Source organism: Nymphaea colorata, chromosome 2, assembly GCF_008831285.2.
Source record: "Nymphaea colorata isolate Beijing-Zhang1983 chromosome 2, ASM883128v2, whole genome shotgun sequence".
Lineage (NCBI taxonomy): Eukaryota > Viridiplantae > Streptophyta > Magnoliopsida > Nymphaeales > Nymphaeaceae > Nymphaea > Nymphaea colorata.
In genome coordinates, this window is record NC_045139.1 from 11,007,727 (window position 1) to 11,026,150 (window position 18,424).

Genomic DNA, 18,424 nt, shown 5'->3' on the forward strand with positions numbered 1-18,424 from the left:
GCAATTTAACTCGTCCGCGATCATACTTCCCAGTGTTGTGAAGGGCAAAATGGACCGAAATAATAGCTTGGGGCCTTGTTGAGGAAGAGCCTACCTCCCGTTCTGTCGCTTCCGTTCCCTGTATAAAAGGGCGAACGTTGCCCGCTTGAATCTAGGAGAGAGAGGGGGGAAGCGAGGAAGCGAATGCGATGGAGAGCTCATCGTGCGTCTCGGAGATGACGCCGGAAGAGGAGATGGCGGTGATCAGGGAGATCATCGACTCTTCGGAGTCACGGGTCAAAGAGGGCGACTCTTTCTACCTCATTACCCTAAGGCAAGACAAACTCTCTCATTTTCTCTCATCCCTTACTTCCTCTCCTCTGTCTATCTCTCTGTATTCCGTTTTTCTTGTATACATGTGCGCCTGTTTATTTCACATGGTTCTTGAAGAGGAACCAGGGACGAAGGAAATTCGTTAGTTTTTAAAGTCGAAATTCGTTACATATGTGCACAAGGACTTTGTTTTTGGGGCGTGGTGTCGGCATTGAGGTATGCACGATCGATCATTCAGAAAAGTATGTATCCGCGTGGCAGTCTGATGTCACGCATAATAATTTCATTAGTTCGAAGGATTGCTGGTTGCTAGAAAATTGCGCTCTGCTTGAGCATTTTTCGATGTCAGGAATGGGCCTTCCATTTAACGTTCATTAGGTAACTCTTATCATAGATTTTGTCTGTTATTGTGGTTGTCCTTGTTGCGGGTTTGCAATGGCCGGTCGGATACCTATGTGCGAGTGCTGAATTATGTGCCGGAGAAAGGTAAACGGTGAAAAGCTTCTCGGAGCAAGAGTTTTAGTTCAGGTACAAGGAAAGGAAGAAAAGGTGAATGACTCCGCAAGGGTTACTAAACGTAACGTTTTCACCTATAGTTAGTTATTCGACCCTTCACCTTTTAGACGTAGTCGAGAAAAGCATGACGGTCTTCACTAGGATTCATCTGACGTTGGATTCTGCGTCTAACTGTTAATCTTTTTCCTTGTTCTAGTGAAACGCCAGAGGCTTCCACTTTCTGGACTTCCTTATTGAGAGCTTTCCCTTTCAGCCTCTGTCTTCCACGAGTCAGCCAAGTACCAGATGCAATTTCGTTATGCTGAAAAACATATCCATTTAAAGAACATAAATGCAAACATGTGATTGTACGAGTGTGTGTATTCCTCACTTATACTCTCCAAGCCCTGAAACCGTATGGATGCTTTGATTCCACATATTACACGCAATCTAGGAGTTATGTCTATTTTACCATTGGGGGTTTTTATAGTTACCAATGTTCAGCTTCTTGTTTGCCTTAGGCCATCAAGTGTCCCTGTCCTTTTTCTTGGGGTGGGGCGGGGGTGTTGTGATGGTTGTATGAGATATGGGCCTATACTTAAAACTTAAAAGATTTAGAATAATTGTGAAGTCCCAGCATGATTTGGCAATGCACTTTGACCTGCGTGGTTTTGCAAGATTAAGTGTATCATTTTTTGATATTCAGCTTCACAGTTAAGACAAGTTTTGAGGAGCATATGAACATTAATTGTAATGTTTTTTTCTTTGGTCGAACTTGAATGCAAACTGGGTCTCCATGTGAAAGAGAGATTATGATGCACAAAAAAACTTATAAACAAAAAGGAAAATGAGTTCAGCTATTTGAATTTTAAACCCAAAATAAAAGAAAAGAAAAAAACCATGGTAAGTGCATCTATTTCGTCATTGAGTAATGCAGCTGTGACTTCTCAAGTATATGAGATTTTGTGGTCAGTGTGACGAACATAAAATATACGCTTCACATATTTATTAGCCCCTTTTGCTACCAGGAAACTCTTTTTTGCTGTACTACTTTTTGAGTTTCTTCATGACTTCTTCAGGGTTCACCTGTGCAGAACATTCCCATCAAATTTATACCATAATTATGCACCTGAAACATCTCTCTAGTCTCAGAGGAGTGGAATAATATGGGAAGGCAAGCAAATGTGGTACATCCAGATGTCTGTGCTTACTGAAGAATATAAAAGAGAAAAAAGACAAAAGATTACTTAAAGAAAACAAGGAAATAAATAGACTTTTAACTACATTGCCACATTTAGGTGGAAGATTGGATGTGAATCGTCATCAAGAAAGTTGTGGCTTGAGTCTAGCTATTCAAATGGTTAAAGTTGTTAAATCTTCAACATTATGTTGTGGCACTTTATTAATGCATTGTATTCACAATACTGGAGTGTTCACACTTGGACATTTTTATTATATTCTCAGTTGAATCTTTCTGTGGCTTCTCATCGACTCATGGTTCATGACATTTATTAGCATATTTAGAATCATGTTCTCTATAGACTTCTAACATGCGTGCTTGTTTCGAGTTCAATATCTGGTATATAAGTGTAGAGTTGGAGATAGATGTGCTTTTGGTATGCTACATTCAGTCCCCCCTCAATTTAGTTGGTGTGTGTGATATCACAGGTGGTGGCAAGAATGGCTTGACTATGTTCATCGTGGGATATCGGGTGTTGCTAACAATGCTTCCTCTTCATGTGCTAATGATTGTGAATTGGAAGATTCTACTATTTCAAAGAGGCCTTCACGCATTGACAATTCAGAATTGATATATGATATGGCATGTGAAGAGGAGCCTGAGACAAGTGCAGAATTGCATGACAGCCTAACAGAAGGGCATGACTTTATATTACTTCCTGAAGAAGTTTGGAAGCAATTATACATTTGGTACGTAGTGGCACTGCATATGAAAAATTAATGAAACCTATCTGAAAAATTAATGGAATCTATTCATCTAAGTGATTATGGTTCAAGTTACACACTTCATTGTGTGTCTGGAGCACTTATGCTGTTGGTAGCTTGTTATGTCTTACTTTCATTGCTTAAATGCAAAATAAGGCTTGCAGTTGCAGATTTGGATTTATCGGTCTTGTGGCTGGTAGTGAATTCTTGTTATTTGCATGCTGTGACAAATTTTCCGAGGTTGTGTCATGCTCCTAATTGAAAATATACAGAGATTCATTTTGACTCATGAATTAACATTCGTGGGGTCCCCTACTGGGAAAGGTATCTATTTGTTTGTGAGTACATAGTTTCAACTTTCAAGCATGTTTGGTCACATATGTAAAATATAAAATATTCTCGTACAGTTGCACAAATGGGAAAAGTGTGAATGGCATTCTCATAATTCCATTCAGCATTTGGCCAAAGAAAAGTATGCTTGCAGTGTTTCTGGACAAATAGTATGTGGTCAATCTGCATATGGTTCAAGTTTCTTGTTCCATGGAAAGTAATTAAATGCAGCAGATTATCTCTTGAAACTGTTGTTTATTTTGTTATATCACAACTGAAAGACGAACATCTTGGATGGAAATGATAGTAGTGGTATATCTAGAATATTTTGTTAAAGCTATATGATTATGAACATTTCTCTTATCAAATTTTTGCAGGTATGGTGGGGGCCCAACCTTGTCCAGAAAGGTGATTAGTTCAGGTTCTCCTGAGACCGGATTGTGTGTAGAAATCTATCTTCTTCGCCTTCTGCTAATTCTTATGCCAAAAGGAGAACAGGCATTCATAAGAATAAGTAAACAGGTCAGTTCCCATATTTCTTTTATCTCTTGTTTTGGCATCTTTTGTCATTTTATTCTTTTCTGCTTGGCAGCAGTTATTTAAATCCCATTTCAGAATCTCTCTTTTCAAATGGGTACCATGTTCACATATTCATTAGAATAAGCAGAGTAGCAGACAGGTCAAACCTCACTATTTTCACTATTTACTTTTTTTGCTTTTATCAATTTATTCTGCGTTGCTTGTCACTGCTATTCATAGTCTATTCTATAGTAAAAAATGTTCACAACATTTTGAGAATATCACAATTTTTTTGGCATTTGAAGCTAGCCGATGACATTGAAAAAAATTACTGTCGTACTTGAAAAATATTGCCAGCAAGTAAATATTTTACCTTGTTATTGAGATAATGTATATTTTTTATTTTTTTCTTTTGTAATTTTTTTTTGGGCGAATGTTTGTCAATGTTTCATAAGAATAAGTAAACAGGTTAGTTCCCATATTATTTTTGAATTTCTAAAATTTTCCTTAGAGAACAAGATTTTAGATAACTTTGGTGATATACCTTCCTGGTTCCCGAGAATGTTATTTGTGACTATGCTTTATCTAAACTATAGTCACAGAAAACATGTTTATTTCATAAAAAAACATGAAAAAAACGTCAAAACAGGTCAGCCGAAAAAAACAGAAAAGACACTTTTTTATGAAAAAAAATACCAAAATAGAAAAAACATGCCAACAAGCTACTTTTTCTCATTTTTTGTTTTTGGCTTTTTTTACATATTTTACATACCAAATTTTTATTTTTCATGTTTTCACATGTTATTTTTAGGATCTTCCATTTTAGGTTTGCTCTATATTTTCCCTACATAAACAACTCTCCCATATTACACTCGAGAAAAATCTCTCCGTGTAATACTTGAAGACGCTATTGTGACAATGATCTAAACCTTTTATTATTGCCAAAAAGTTAATTCTTGTTGACTTTCATGTTGGGAACTTGGTATCCATGTTTGTATAAAAAGTTCAGGTCTCCTAGTATTAACTGTTAAGTAGTTCAGAAGCTTCTTGAGTTATCACCTTTATATGCAAAAAAATTGAGAAAAAAGAACACTATGGCGTTGGAAGCTTCACCATAGATGAGGTGGTCTTAGGTTTAGAAAAAATCTACCAGTTGCTTTAAAGTGTTTAGAATTCACATATATGTTGATACAAACCCAGATAAGCAGCAAAGATTTTAGTGATGTTGGCCTTATTAAATGCTTGAAAAAAAAAAAATACCTCCGCTCAAAGTATGAACATATATGCTATTTTTCAGTTGAATGATGAACCGTAGCTATGTATGGTGGCCGCTTCAGCTTGTGTACAAAGATGTTTATGGAAATGAAGAATGGGACTGATTGTTTCTTGTTTTAAGTGAAACTCTAAATGCACATGAAATGAAATCATGCAGGTAGACAACTTTAAGGGTCTCACTGGTGGCAAGAATCCAAGATGGCAAGTGAAAAGTTTTTTTATATCATAAATATTCTAAATTTCCCAGGTTGGGATTCCTTGATCAAGAAGCACTCAATTCTATGCAGATGAAATCATGCTAAATCCCTGAAAGGTTGTAGAACAGGAATTGAATAATGGATACTCATGCTATAATAGATTTTTAAAATCTTATTGTTACATTAGAAGTAAACAATGTCAAATGATAATGCCTGGAAATGCTCTAGAAAATGGATTTTTAGAGCAGACCAGGCATTGACCTATGAATGCATGTTTAAGAGATTGACGAAAAATGAAAGAAATAGATGATTTTACTGAGAATTGATGAACCGAGGGCACAAAATGGCAATGCACACCTTCCTAGGTACAGGCCTAATACCATGTGGTTATTGTCAATAAATATTTCAGTTTGTTGTCTCATATTTCTTGATTGTGTAACTTGTTGATAAACTTGGCATTTATAGACTCCATGAGGGAGTGCCTGAAAGAATGTAGAAGGAATGATATAGATACTTGCCCACATTTTCATAGTTCCACATTTAACGATAACAGCTGTTTGCAGATTGCCTCCCTTGATAGAGAGATCCTCTTTCATCTCTCTTTTTCCTGGTCTAGGAGGATACCGCATTGATGAAATTTTGAGCATTGTGCAATCACTGATGTTTTGTGACAACATCCTTCTTTTGTGCAGGAGACCATTGGAGAACTCTGTAAAAGGGCGTGTGACATATTTGATCTGACAGCAGACCAGGTAATAGATAACTGTCAAAAATCTAAAAATGGAAAAGCTGGTTGTTGTTAACGAGATAAAACTGGTTTTATTTTGTTGTAGATATGCATTTGGAACTATTATGGCCATAAGAAACAAGCCTTGATGAATGATATGGATAAAACACTCAATGATGCTAATATAAAGATGGACCAGGAGGTAAGTTTTCCCCATTATCTGTGTTTGGAGCTCTTGTTCTTCTTGTAATTTTTATCCTAGTTAAACCCATATATATGCTTAGTTGAAAAATTAAGCTTCGAAGCATCATGAACATTCTTGTGCATTTGCTGCTTAAGCTTCGACTATCTCTTTGTTTGTTTCCTTTGCTAGATTTGAAAGAAAATCATATTTTGGTTGTTTACTACCTGTATAAAGCTGCAGACTGGAAGCTAGTTAAATTCTTGTCTTTTGATACGGCTTCTTTTCCTTTTTTTTTCTTTTAAATTTCTCCCAGCAAAATTTGGCTAGGTACATACTGTAGTTTCTGTATTCATCAAATCTAGCTGGTTTATGGGTATACATTTTTGTTTGCAGATTTTGTTGGAGTTGAATGATGATGGGGTGGCTTGTGGTGGTTGCATGAGTTCCGTGCAGGATAATGGCTCTGCTGGGAAAGAATCTGCTTCTCTCTTGGCAGAGCCTTGTAAGTCAAATGTGTCTATTGCTGGAGGTTTATCCGCAAGCAAAGGTGTTACCAGAAGTTGCAGCTCAGAGATATCACAGAGTCAATTTCTAGCTTCTCCGATGGGCGAAGTTGATGGTTCAGAGGGAACAAATGGTGTGGTAGTGAGGGGAAGCACAGGCGGTTTGACTGGATTGCTGAATCTTGGAAACACTTGTTTCATGAATAGCGCAATTCAGTGTCTTGTGCATACACCAGAGTTTGCTAGATACTTTCGCGAAGATTATCATCAAGAAATAAACTGGCAGAACCCTTTGGGAATGGTTGTAAGTCACCGTTGGACAAGTCATCTACACTTTATGCGTATTTTATTGTCCATCAAGCCTGTTTTTTGAAGAATTGAGTTCTATCCTCGAAGTCACAATCAACTAGCTGATAGATCATTCATGCGATTGGATAATCAGGTTCCAATAAGTCTGCTGCTATTTTACTTGGGAGTAATCTGTCATTGTTGTATGCTGTACATCTTTAAGAATAGTTCTGTACTGTGTAATTAAATTTTTTAGGTCAGAATGTTTCTCCTGGTCCTTTGTTTTTTATCTGCATGTCATGTTTTTTTATTGTTGTTGTCTAGTTTAATCTGCTTGAGAATATTGAGCCAAATTTTCCTTTTTGTACGTGTGATTGTTGGGGGGAAAAAAAAAGGTGGACTATGGTGCCTAACGGTTAGCTTATTAACGAAGTGGTCCCAAATAGTGAGGTTTTACTGAATGACCTGCAAGTCTTTCATTCGGAGGGACACTCCTCGAAAACCTGAATATTTCTGTATTGAAAGATAAAAGGGCTGCACTTGTTTGGATTGTTTGGACAGATATTTCAGAGAGTGTGCATCTTCCCACTTTCATTTTCTTTCTCTTTTCTTTGATGAATATGCAATTAGTGCATGTCTTGGGTAACTAAGATTTCATCAGCAGCTAGAGAGAAATTGGACATTGTCATGAACTTTTTGGTGAAACCTGTATACCAGAATGAAGTGGAATGATGTGGTAGCATATGTGTATCCTTTTGGTAAAATAAAAATCCATGGTCGATGTTACTGGTAAATGCACTGATGCATTGAATTTCCTTTTTTTTTGTCTGGTTGGTCCATTACTAAAGGCTAGTAAACCGTTCTCTGGATCTTTTAGTTCTTCGCACTGCTAATATGCAAATACTGTACATTATATTGTGGTTTTGACATTATAGGAGAAATTATTGGATTTTATCTCTCTGATGGCTACAATAATGGTGAGGAGTTTTAGGTGAAAATGTGGTGGAATGAAATATTCAGGAACGAGGAAAGTGTCACACATACATATCCAGCATGGAGAAAATGTAAGAGATTTGTCCAATGTAAATATGGAGGCTAGAAACAAGACATTTCCCAGGATACACTTGTTGCATATTGATGGACTATCTCATGTTTTAAATTCATAGTTATTAAAATTATACTGAAAATTGGTGCACTCTGCAAAAAGGTTATGACGACTTTCTCTCAGTAAACTAAGCATTTGTTTGCAACTCCAAGAAGGTCAAATGGGAAATATTGGTATTTGCAATCTATTGACTATTCCATACACTTTAGCTTAGTAGCTTTGCTCCTTTCTCAAAACATTCGTCAGTGTTAGTGTGGCTATGCTCCTATTCTCACGAAATAATGAAGTGTGAGTCTAGACATGCACTTCATAAATTTCAGCTGCATCATGAAACAAGCTTTCTTTAGGACGCTCCAGAAAGTGTGAAATAAACTGTTTCTCATGGTTCTGACTTCTGAGTTATAGGCTTATAGCTAATGCTTATCAGACCACACCTCATAATTGTACTGGGCTCTGTCTCATTACTATAAGCTAAATTGTGTTTGAGGCATTTAAGTTGAATGTCTATTGTTTAGTGGCATCAAGTTCATATTTTGTACTTTCACGTCCTTGTCGATTATTTGCTTGATGAGTATATTATCTGTTTTGTTCTGCTTGGGGCCTGGGCAGAAAATGCAACACTTTATGGTCTTTTCTCCAATTTTATTTTGAACCTTTGTTTGGGAAATTTTTTTATTTTTCCTAATCCATGAGGGTCAAAATTGAAATTCACCCCTTGCATCATCATTCTGGGACCTTCTAGTATGTTGAAGCAATCAGTATTTTTTTTTACCTGCTTTCTGTATTGTGCCTTTTATCCTGCACTATACATTACTGCATGGCCTAGTTTACTGTATGCTATGTTTCTCTTCAGTTTGTGGTGGAAATTAGTGCATTTAATTAATTTTGTACCTTGGAGCAATTTCCATTTTTTATTGTGTGGTGCTTGCTATAGGGTGAACTTGCGATGGCCTTTGGAGAGCTGCTGAGAAAATTGTGGTCTCCTGGACGTGCACCCGTCTCTCCTCGGCCCTTTAAGACAAAATTAGCTCGCTTTGCACCTCAATTCAGTGGGTACAATCAGCATGACTCACAGGTATTGTTCATGGTGTCTTGTGTGTTTTAACTATTATGTTTCTTGGGTAAGTGCTGTGGCTGACTGAATTCATTTTAGGAGCTCTTGGCATTTTTGTTAGATGGACTTCATGAAGACCTGAATCGTGTAAAATTCAAGCCTTATATAAAGTCAAAGGATGCTGATGGTAGGCCAGATGAAGAAGTTGCTGATGAATATTGGGCAAATCATATTGCACGAAATGATTCCATAATTGTTGATGTTTGTCAAGTGAGTATGTTGTACCACTCAGGTAGAGTGGAGATTTTTATTTTTCTTTCAATTGATGTTGAAACTTGAAATAGCTTGGTTCATGTTGCATGTGATAGCTGTGCAAATGTATTTGTTGATTAGTGGCACACAATTAAGGGACCTTTTATGCTTTAGTAAGGTTGGTTGAATGTTTCCAAACACTATTATGCTTGGTTTTGTATGTTTCGGTGCGCGGTAGTGGTTTTGGATCTTCATACATGTCTATAACTCATTTCCAAATGCACTTCTTGGCTGCTGTTGCATATCCACCTTACCGTGGAACACAACATTGAGCTCATATGATTTTGCTGATTCTGCTTGTTTATATTGTGCACTAGAACTTACTCCCTTTGGTTTTTGGTTCCAAAGAGACCTTGTTTATGTAAAGCTCTAATCTCTGTTAAGTTCGAATTAACTTGGATAGAGCAATTTGCACATGTTTTATAGGAAAAGTCATATGGGAATTTTCTTGCAAATGTTGTTGCTGATGCTTTTGTTGTTTGACTTGTTCTCATTGTTGCTGAGGAGAATGGTCTCTGCGAGCACTATTTAAATTTTATGGTAGTTCACTATCCAGGCAGGTTTGGAAAATTTTATTCTTAACTGCTAATGTGATCATGCTAGTGACACAGAAGCATAATTAGCTTTTGAATCACAAACTCTTTTTGAGTGTATTGATTTAATAGAATTATGATATATTATTATCTAAGTTGCTAAACTGCATTGGCTGGCGTGGCCAACCTTTAAGGTGGGAACTTGTCAAGGTCTTTTTGCTATTATGCTAAAGGAACATGCACTGAGATCTGAGGAGTGATCTGGTACTCCATGGCCTTCCTTATTGAACTTTTTCTATTTAGATTAACTTAATTTGAAAAAGACCGCTTATGTTTTGATGGTTTGATTTTATTACTATGGTGATATTGAGTTTGTAAATTAAGGTGCTTACCTTTATTTGATAGTTGTATTTGACCAGTTTACTTGGCATCCCTTGTTCTGCAGGTTAGGATCCACAAACCTTTAACTTAAGCCACTATACATGGAAGGAGTTATTTCCTTACTTATAAACTAAGTCACACGGGCACCCTCACCCGCATCGGTGTGGGTGTTGGTGCTGCCTGACACGGCGGAAATGAGTTTTGGCCGTTTTGAAAATGTTTTGGCCGAGTTTTCATTGATATATCAATTCAAGGTAACCTTGATAAAACAAAGTTTAAAAATATTGACAAATGAAATATATATATATATATATATATATATGCTCTCGCCACACCCGCACTCAATTTTTTTTTTTTGGAACTTGCCACACCCTGCACCCATGTGACATAGCTTATAAATGATGTGCTTGATCTTATAAATATGGTTATTGATTTGCAAACTCCATATTTTTGTAAAAACTTCATACATCGTGGCCTATTGCTGGGACCAGACCATATGTCTAGCGAAGTTTGCCTTTCCTATTCTTGCCCAATGTATATAACCTTCGTTGTCAAACCATTGACTAGTCAACTATGCCCTGACCCGAAAGTTGAGAAGGCTTAGTTCAGTCACAAGTACATTGACTAGTTCAACTAGTCAATAACTAGTTATGTGCACATACATTTCCTTTATGATACATTTACAGACCAGTTTGGATGCTGCAACTATGCTGCGTCCTGTGTTAGATTTAGAAGTCCAGAGATATTTGGTCAAGAGGAATGAAAATGAGTGTGTATAGAAGCCCCTTTGCAGCACATAACAGCCTTCTGCTTAATCATCTTTAGCACACCCTACTTTTCTTTTATTAATGAGGGATTTCCACCTGCCTAATTGGTAGAGTTTACGACAAAATATTACAAGTACGCCACCCGCTGTCGTCCATTATAAGACCACAAATATGTATCCGGATTCATGAGATCCAGATCCATGGCATTTTATACATGTTCTTGTACCATGAATAACTTGCCTTGAAAGTTGAAACTTCCAGAACTTGTCCTTAGTAGTAAGGCCTTTGGTAAACAAATCAGCAACCTAATCATTTATGTGAATGAATTCAAGGTTAACTTCCCTTTCTTCAACCTTTTGCCATACAAAGTGTTGATCAATCTCTCTGTGTTTAGCTTGACCATGATTGCGACATGTCAAGGGCACTTTATCTATCACATAGGAGAGTGCACTATGAAATCTTTTCTGCAACTTCATAGTAGATGATGAATCCATGTGACCTCAGCGATGGTCGTTGCTAGTGACCTGTACTCTTTTTTTAACTGGATCTTGCCACCACTTTTTGTTTCCTACTACTCTACACCACCAAAGTCTTTCCAATAAATACTGCATAGCATGAAACAGATCACCTTTCATCATTGTAAATGGTCTTAATCCTCTTTGGCATGTTCTAATCTTCTTCTGTTAGTGAGGGCTTTCTACCTGCCTAAGTAGTACAACTTACAACAAAAATATTACAAGTATATCACTGCCTGGTCAACCATTATAAGAGTGCAAATATGAATCTGGATTCACTCACGAGATCCAGATCCATGATGTCCTGTCATCCTGAGATCCATGATGTCCTATCATCCTTTAATACTTCATGTGCACTTCATATACGAGGTTAACTTTTTGAAACATTTGCAACTATGATTTGGAACATTGTGCTTGACGTTGTGCATACACTGCTTTGTGAATGTTGGTTAAGATCACTGTGCTGTTGCTTATTAATCTTTGATTGATTGTGATATTTAGAAAATATGGTGACAATGTATGCAAAAAAGAGAAAAAAAAAGAAAGAATTGTAAAATGTGATAATGTGTTGGCAATATTGCAAAAAAATATATGTAAAAATAATTTCACTTTTAAAAGATCCCATTTTGTAATGTATTTTAAACATTTCTCTTCCAATCTTTTGTTTTGGCTTTTAACTTTATAAAGACTATTTAGAATCTTTATCAAGGTTTTGGTAAGAAAATAGGTAAAAAAGTCATGTCATATATTTTTTCTATTATGTTTGATACATTTCATAGTCTTTTGAATTTCCGAGATGTTCCTGTGAAAAATATATTTTGTGATAAACGACAGAAAAACCTCCACAAAAAGGGTACGAGAATGATACTTGTGGCAATAATTTGAAGTTACATGGAAGTTTACCTCTTTGTTGACATCTTATAGAATTCTAACAAGCGTTGGATGGATTGTCATAGAAGAAAAACATGAGTTCTGGTTACTGGTTAGTCAGTTGGTTGTTATGGAAGAAAAATGTAAATTCTGATTAGTTAGAGCTCAGGATATGCCTCTGAAATCTTTTTCTTGTAAGGTAGCATCTAAAGTTGCTAACTTTCAAAATTTTCCTGATTAATCTAAACTTTTCAGGTTCAGTTAACTTTGAATCATCTAATTTTTTCAGGGTCAATACAAGTCAACATTAGTTTGCCCTGTTTGTGGGAAGGTTTCTATTACTTTTGATCCTTTCATGTACCTTTCACTTCCATTACCATCAACAAAAACCCGCTCGATGACACTCATGGTCTTCACTAGTGATGGAAGTGCACTTCCAACACCATGCACTGTAACCGTGGCCAAGCATGGTAAATGCAAAGATCTAATCCAAGCAGTTAGCAGTGCTTGCTCATTGAAAACAGGGGAGAAGCTTCTACTTGCAGAGGTTTGTTGGAACCTTTTAGAAAAAAATTGATGGGCTCTTTAAGTGTTCATTTCATTAATTTCGGTTAGTTAATTGTTTCTGTCACTATGGTGTTGGCAGATCCGCAGTCATTTGATTCACCGTTTCCTGGATGATCCTTTAGTCTCCCTATCCACCATAAAGGATGATGATCACCTCGCTGCATATAAGCTTCCAAAATTTGAAAAGAACACAACTTTTCTGCAATTAATACACCGTCGGCAAGATGTGTAAGCTCTATGAAGTATCATCCTTTTCAATTTATGTATTTTTTTTTGTGTAAGTTGCATGGTATTACCTATATGTAGGTAAGCTAAGGATATATTACATGGGTATGGCTGAAAATGAAGGATGGACCTTTTTCTATTAAAGTACAACACTACAACTTTTATATACACAAATAAGGAATGGGAGTCAAAATGGAATATCACTGCAAGACCAACCAGGTTGTCCACTGTCTTTGTGCTTCAGAAAGTACCTCTTGGAAATTGGTATAAAAGCATGATAACACTATGCCTTCTTCCCTGGCAGGCAAATGCAACTTAAATCTGTTTCATTTTACTGTGTGACATGAAGTGAGAAGTTGGCTGCTTTTATGCATTTAATAAGTGGATGGGGCTCATGCTTTAGCAGTGAATGTAACAAAGTCATTGCTTTTATCCCCAGAAGTTGGGTAATTTTACCGATTTGAATTTGGTATATTATAATAATGGTTGATGATGAGGGCTTTCTCTGGCAGAGCTTACCAATTATGACTAGTTGACATTCAGTCTTTGATGTTCTCCTTTTTTGGACTTCATTTTTTTCCTGATCATTTAGTGCCTGTTTCTTGTTATAGAATTTGCTAAGTTAATGTCATTGCAGATGCACCAGATTTTTCCTCCTGACTCATTATCTTTCTTTACATTCTATCCAACCGTTTGTGCATGTATTGTCCTGTGAGTTGCTGTTTTAGTTTGCAGAGATTACTCAAGAAGTCTATAGGTTGTTCCAGGATACACATTTGCATAAATTTGACTGGTTAATACATTGTTGATCTGCTAATATTTTACTGCATAATGAAATCTCTTAGATCTGACATCTATTATATATCAAACACCAATTATTTATTGTGGAAGCCATGTTGATTGCACGTCTCTTGATTGTAGAGGTGATATATATATCTCTCTCTCTCTCGCATAAAATAATGTAAATATATCTCAGGGAGCCTAATAATGCTCACAGCAAGATGGTCTGGAAACCTTATGGGACGCCCCTTGTTGCACCCATCTTACAAGATGTTAATACGAGAGGGGATATTCAAAAAATTGTTCGGGTGATGCTTGCTCCCATGCGAAGAGCCGAAAGGTCAGAGCCATCAGAACCAGAGAAAGCAAAAGTGGCAGCAGAGCAAGTCTCTGAAGGGCTTCATGGAAGAGATGAATGTTCAGCTTGTCCAATGGGAAAGGAGCAAAACGGTCAGGAAGAGGCCAGTTCCATCAAGCTGCCTCTTCAATTGGTAGATGAGAACAATGTCTGCATTGATCTATCCATTGGAGAAGATAAACCGATCCGGCTTTCAACTTCTTCATCATCCATTTTAGTCTTTATTGATTGGTCTGAGAAAGATTTAGAGAAGTATGACACCCATTATCTTGACAATCTACCAGAAGTATTCAAATATGGAAATGTCAATAAGAAGTCACGCACAGAGCCGCGTGCAGAGTCACTATCGTTGTATACTTGCTTGGAGGCTTTCCTGCGAGAAGAGCCTTTGGTACCTGAAGATATGTGGTTAGTCTCCCTGTCTCTCTCCCTCACTATTTAGAATGCTATGTTGGCAGATAACCTACCTATAGAGTATAGAGTATCTATAGTGAACCATGATTACGTGACTGACATACTTGTGCAATACTCTGTTTTCCATAAAACAAGTACAATTTACTGAAGATTGTACAGTGAGTCTGACATGTTAGGCAGCTTAAGCATGCAATTGTTTCTTACCCATTTGTTCCATAATAGTTTTGGGGCTTGCCGTTTTGCAGAGCACATGTGAGATCTGCAGTTGTTTATGTGGTGCATTTTTCATTTCTGATAACTAGACAAACTGAGGTGAAAATTAGTTGGTTTGGTGTTTGTAGTATGTCCACCTAGTTATCTTCTTGGATATTTACTTTGATAATTTTATTTCTTGTTTTTTTCATGGTCTCCATTGAAGTATGTGAAATGATGTGAAACCAACATTTAGCCAATGTTGAATGATGGAGGCCAAGCCCCAAGTACATGTTACGGAGAAGCACAACTTCTAGTGTAGGTTGACATAAATGCATGTGTTCACGTGAAATTAAGGTTTGCTACTTTGCTTAATGGACTCTCTGAATACATGGTACCAGAACAGTCTTGACTTGATAAAACTGACGTCATGTTTTGTATTGGTTCTCATCAAAAGGTATTCCAACCTTTACACAGTGAGGCAGATTACAGAGAAATGTGTATTTAATATTTCTTGATGTGGACCCGCTGGCCCACCCCCTCATCGAGTTTGAAAAATTTAAAGTCCATTGTATAAATTTATCAAAATTTTTCATTTGGCCCGTGAAAACTTTGGAAACTATATAATGGTTCCTGGGCCCTAATAGGAAAAAATCTAGCTCTGCCCCTGGACCCTTTTTTTTCTTTTGATGTATGATCCCTTTTAGGTTGAGGAGTTGCATAACTTGTGAAATATCACTGGTATTTGAATGCAACCCTGGACCCTTTTTTTCTTTTGATGCATGATCCTTTTTAGGTTGAGGAGTTGCATAACTTGTGAATATCACTGGTATTTGAATGCAATAGTTTCAGCAAACTTTCAGCATTTGAAGCTGGCTGATATTATTGGCAAAAATGTCATGGTCTTTTCAAAATATTGCCAGAAAGAAAATGCAATCATAATATTCCAATAATGTGGCAATATTTTCTTTTTCTGAAAAAAAGTGTACATGTTAAATGTATAATTTTTTTTGTCGCTTTTATACTTCAAAAAATAGTAGAAAACTCATTGTATCATATTTCTTTTCTATTACTCTCTCTCTCTTATATATATATATATATATACACATGTATACACACACACACACACACACATATATATATATATGTGTGTGTGTGTGTGTGTGTGTATGTGTGTGTGTGTGTATGTATGTATGTATGTATGTATGTATGTATGTACAGGGTTTGTGGATCACGGCACTCACATATGCAGTCTGGTGCAAATCAGCCTACAGCTGTGGGTGGATTGCATTGGGCTGCATGTGAGAGTTAGGGCCGTCTGATGATTTTGGCAGCTGTGGGTCTAGTGAATCCCCAGGGCTGGGGATTCACCCTCCTATATTCTCAGGGAAAACAAGATTGTGAAAGAACATCCTAGGAAAACCCTTTCTGAGAAATTCCTGATGACAGTAGTGACTGTTATGTTGACAAATATTGGTAGCCTGGTAGGCTTGGTGAAATTTGTGGATGAGTTAAGGCTTGTGCTGCGGCTCTCATGTGTTATAACTTGAACTTTTCTAATCTATTTTCATTCACAAATGATGTTTACACAGCATCTTGCAGGGTCTAACAGAAAACATAGTCAAATGGATACATAATCAGCAGTTTCAGTATGTTGCTATGAATAGTAAGAAATATATCATAAACATGCACGGAAAGCACATGCTTAAACGCATGCTAAAAAACACATGGCTATGTGTCTCGCTTGTGTGTGCTTGTTTATGGGTAGATAGGGTCTGGCGTCTGGTTGTGCATGGAGATCATTACTTCTGGTTTCTACTTGTACTTTTGTTTTATATGCAGGAGCATTTGAATGAAAATTATCCAACATAACATGGCTCTTCCAATGTTCGAGGTCTTACTGAGGGATTTGTTTTTCATGTACGATTATTTCTTCTTTTCTCCTGAAGGTATTGTCCGCAGTGCAAAGAGCGGAGACAAGCAAGCAAAAAGCTGGATCTATGGAGGCTTCCAGAAGTGCTAGTAATTCATTTAAAAAGGTTTTCCTACAGCAGATCTGTAAAACATAAACTGGAAAACTTTGTCAACTTCCCTATCCATGACCTCGACTTGACCAACTACGTAGCAAACAAGAATAGTGGTCGCCGGCAGCTCTATGAGCTCTACGCGTTGAGTAACCACTATGGTGGCATGGGAAGTGGACATTATACTGCACACATTAAGGTGATGTTCTAAACCGTTTTTCTCTTTTGGCTAAGAGCTTAGTTTGTCATGAGATGCTCTATTAAATTGTATGCTTATGTTCTTCGCCCATCCTGAAGATTCTAGAGGAGAACAGGTGGTATAACTTCGATGACAGTCATATATCTACGATAACTGAGGAAGAAGTGAAGTCGGCTGCTGCTTATGTATTTTTCTACAGAAGAGTCAAGGGAGAAGCTGGGTCCACGAGTAACGGATCTATCTCTCCTGCAGAACAGGAGAAACTTTCTTGCAAGAAGTAGTTCAATGCAGTACGAGTGATAAGCGTTTAAGCCATAGAGCAGTCAACTGGTATTTGCTTGGTACGTATGCTTCGGCAAATGCATTATGATATCAGTTTTTCTCACTCATATGTAGTTATAAGCTTTGATTTTCGATGCAGAGTTGTTGGCAAGGGAACATGCTTGTTGAGTGTGCTTTCGCATACATGTTAGCATGTCACATTGTCGGCTGATGCATGGTGGGCGGATTACACGCCAAGATGGAGTGCATGCAACGGCTAGACAAAATTTTCATAGCCATGCAAATGAGCCGATTTCTGAAAGCATCATGGATCCTAAAGCATGGGGACGGTTGGACGGTGCTACAATTTTTTGAAGCTCATGCCGTGTATCTCTGGTTTGTAGATTAGCAGAAGAAAGCTGATATATCTTACTTATGCAGATGGTTATTGGCCACTATTTGGACAATCAAAATTATTCATATGAATTACTTGGGCTAATACTATCTACTTTTATATATATATAGAACAATGACTCTGCATAAATAAAGTCATCCAGTCATTTAATCAATGTCGTTTATTTAAAGCATATGGATGGTTGAGAGAAAAACAAGAAAAAAAAGATATAAAATAGAAAAATACTGATCACATGTTGGATTCATGGTGTGTAGATTAGATGGTTGGGTGACTTTAAAAAGTTAATAACCATTTAACATATATATATATATAATTAGTATTATGCATTTGATTTATATTTCCAAAAAATTTGAAGTTAACGTAAATGCTGGTATTTTAATCTACTTTTTACAGTGCTAGCATAGTTGTGGTATCAGGACGGACAAGGCCTTGGCCCCAACATTATCTTGGCCTTGCGCCTTGGCTGAAAAATCCGTATTAGACCGTTTTTATGAATTGTTTTTTTCTTCGGTAACACTGGACTAGCTTTGAGGTGGAGACCTCTAGAAATGTAAAACAGTGAACCAGCAAACATGACACGATCTTCCTCGAAGAATGCATCAAAGAGGTTGAAGATATAATAGCTTGTCACCCAGAAGGCTCGGTCCTCAATTATGCAAGCACCCCAATATTCAACCT

General features: G+C 37.0%; 1 protein-coding gene across 1 annotated transcript; it reads left to right on the forward strand.

The window, feature by feature from the left end:
* The first annotated feature begins 132 nt into the window (after positions 1–132).
* Positions 133–17,900, forward strand: LOC116247632 (ubiquitin carboxyl-terminal hydrolase 5). Its single transcript, XM_031619856.2, has 14 exons — positions 133–313; positions 2,476–2,736; positions 3,459–3,603; positions 5,765–5,824; positions 5,906–6,001; positions 6,377–6,790; positions 8,814–8,954; positions 9,033–9,203; positions 12,601–12,858; positions 12,958–13,106; positions 14,080–14,649; positions 16,797–17,070; positions 17,169–17,411; positions 17,492–17,900. The coding sequence occupies exons 1-13, from the start codon at positions 189–191 to the stop codon at positions 17,349–17,351; spliced, it is 2,847 nt and encodes a 948-aa protein (XP_031475716.1). The 5' UTR covers positions 133–188; the 3' UTR covers positions 17,352–17,411; positions 17,492–17,900.
* The last annotated feature ends 524 nt before the right edge of the window (positions 17,901–18,424 follow it).

What these genes read in the sequence shown, in the direction of transcription:
- LOC116247632 (XM_031619856.2), top strand. Translation starts at nt 189, where the DNA reads ATGGAGAGCTCATCGTGCGTCTCGGAGATGACGCCGGAAGAGGAGATG. An exon ending in TAATTGTTGATGTTTGTCAA is followed by an intron (nt 9,204 to 12,600) that starts GTGAGTATGTTG and finishes TAATTTTTTCAG; the next exon opens with GGTCAATACAAGTCAACATT. An exon ending in ATTATACTGCACACATTAAG is followed by an intron (nt 17,071 to 17,168) that starts GTGATGTTCTAA and finishes CCCATCCTGAAG; the next exon opens with ATTCTAGAGGAGAACAGGTG.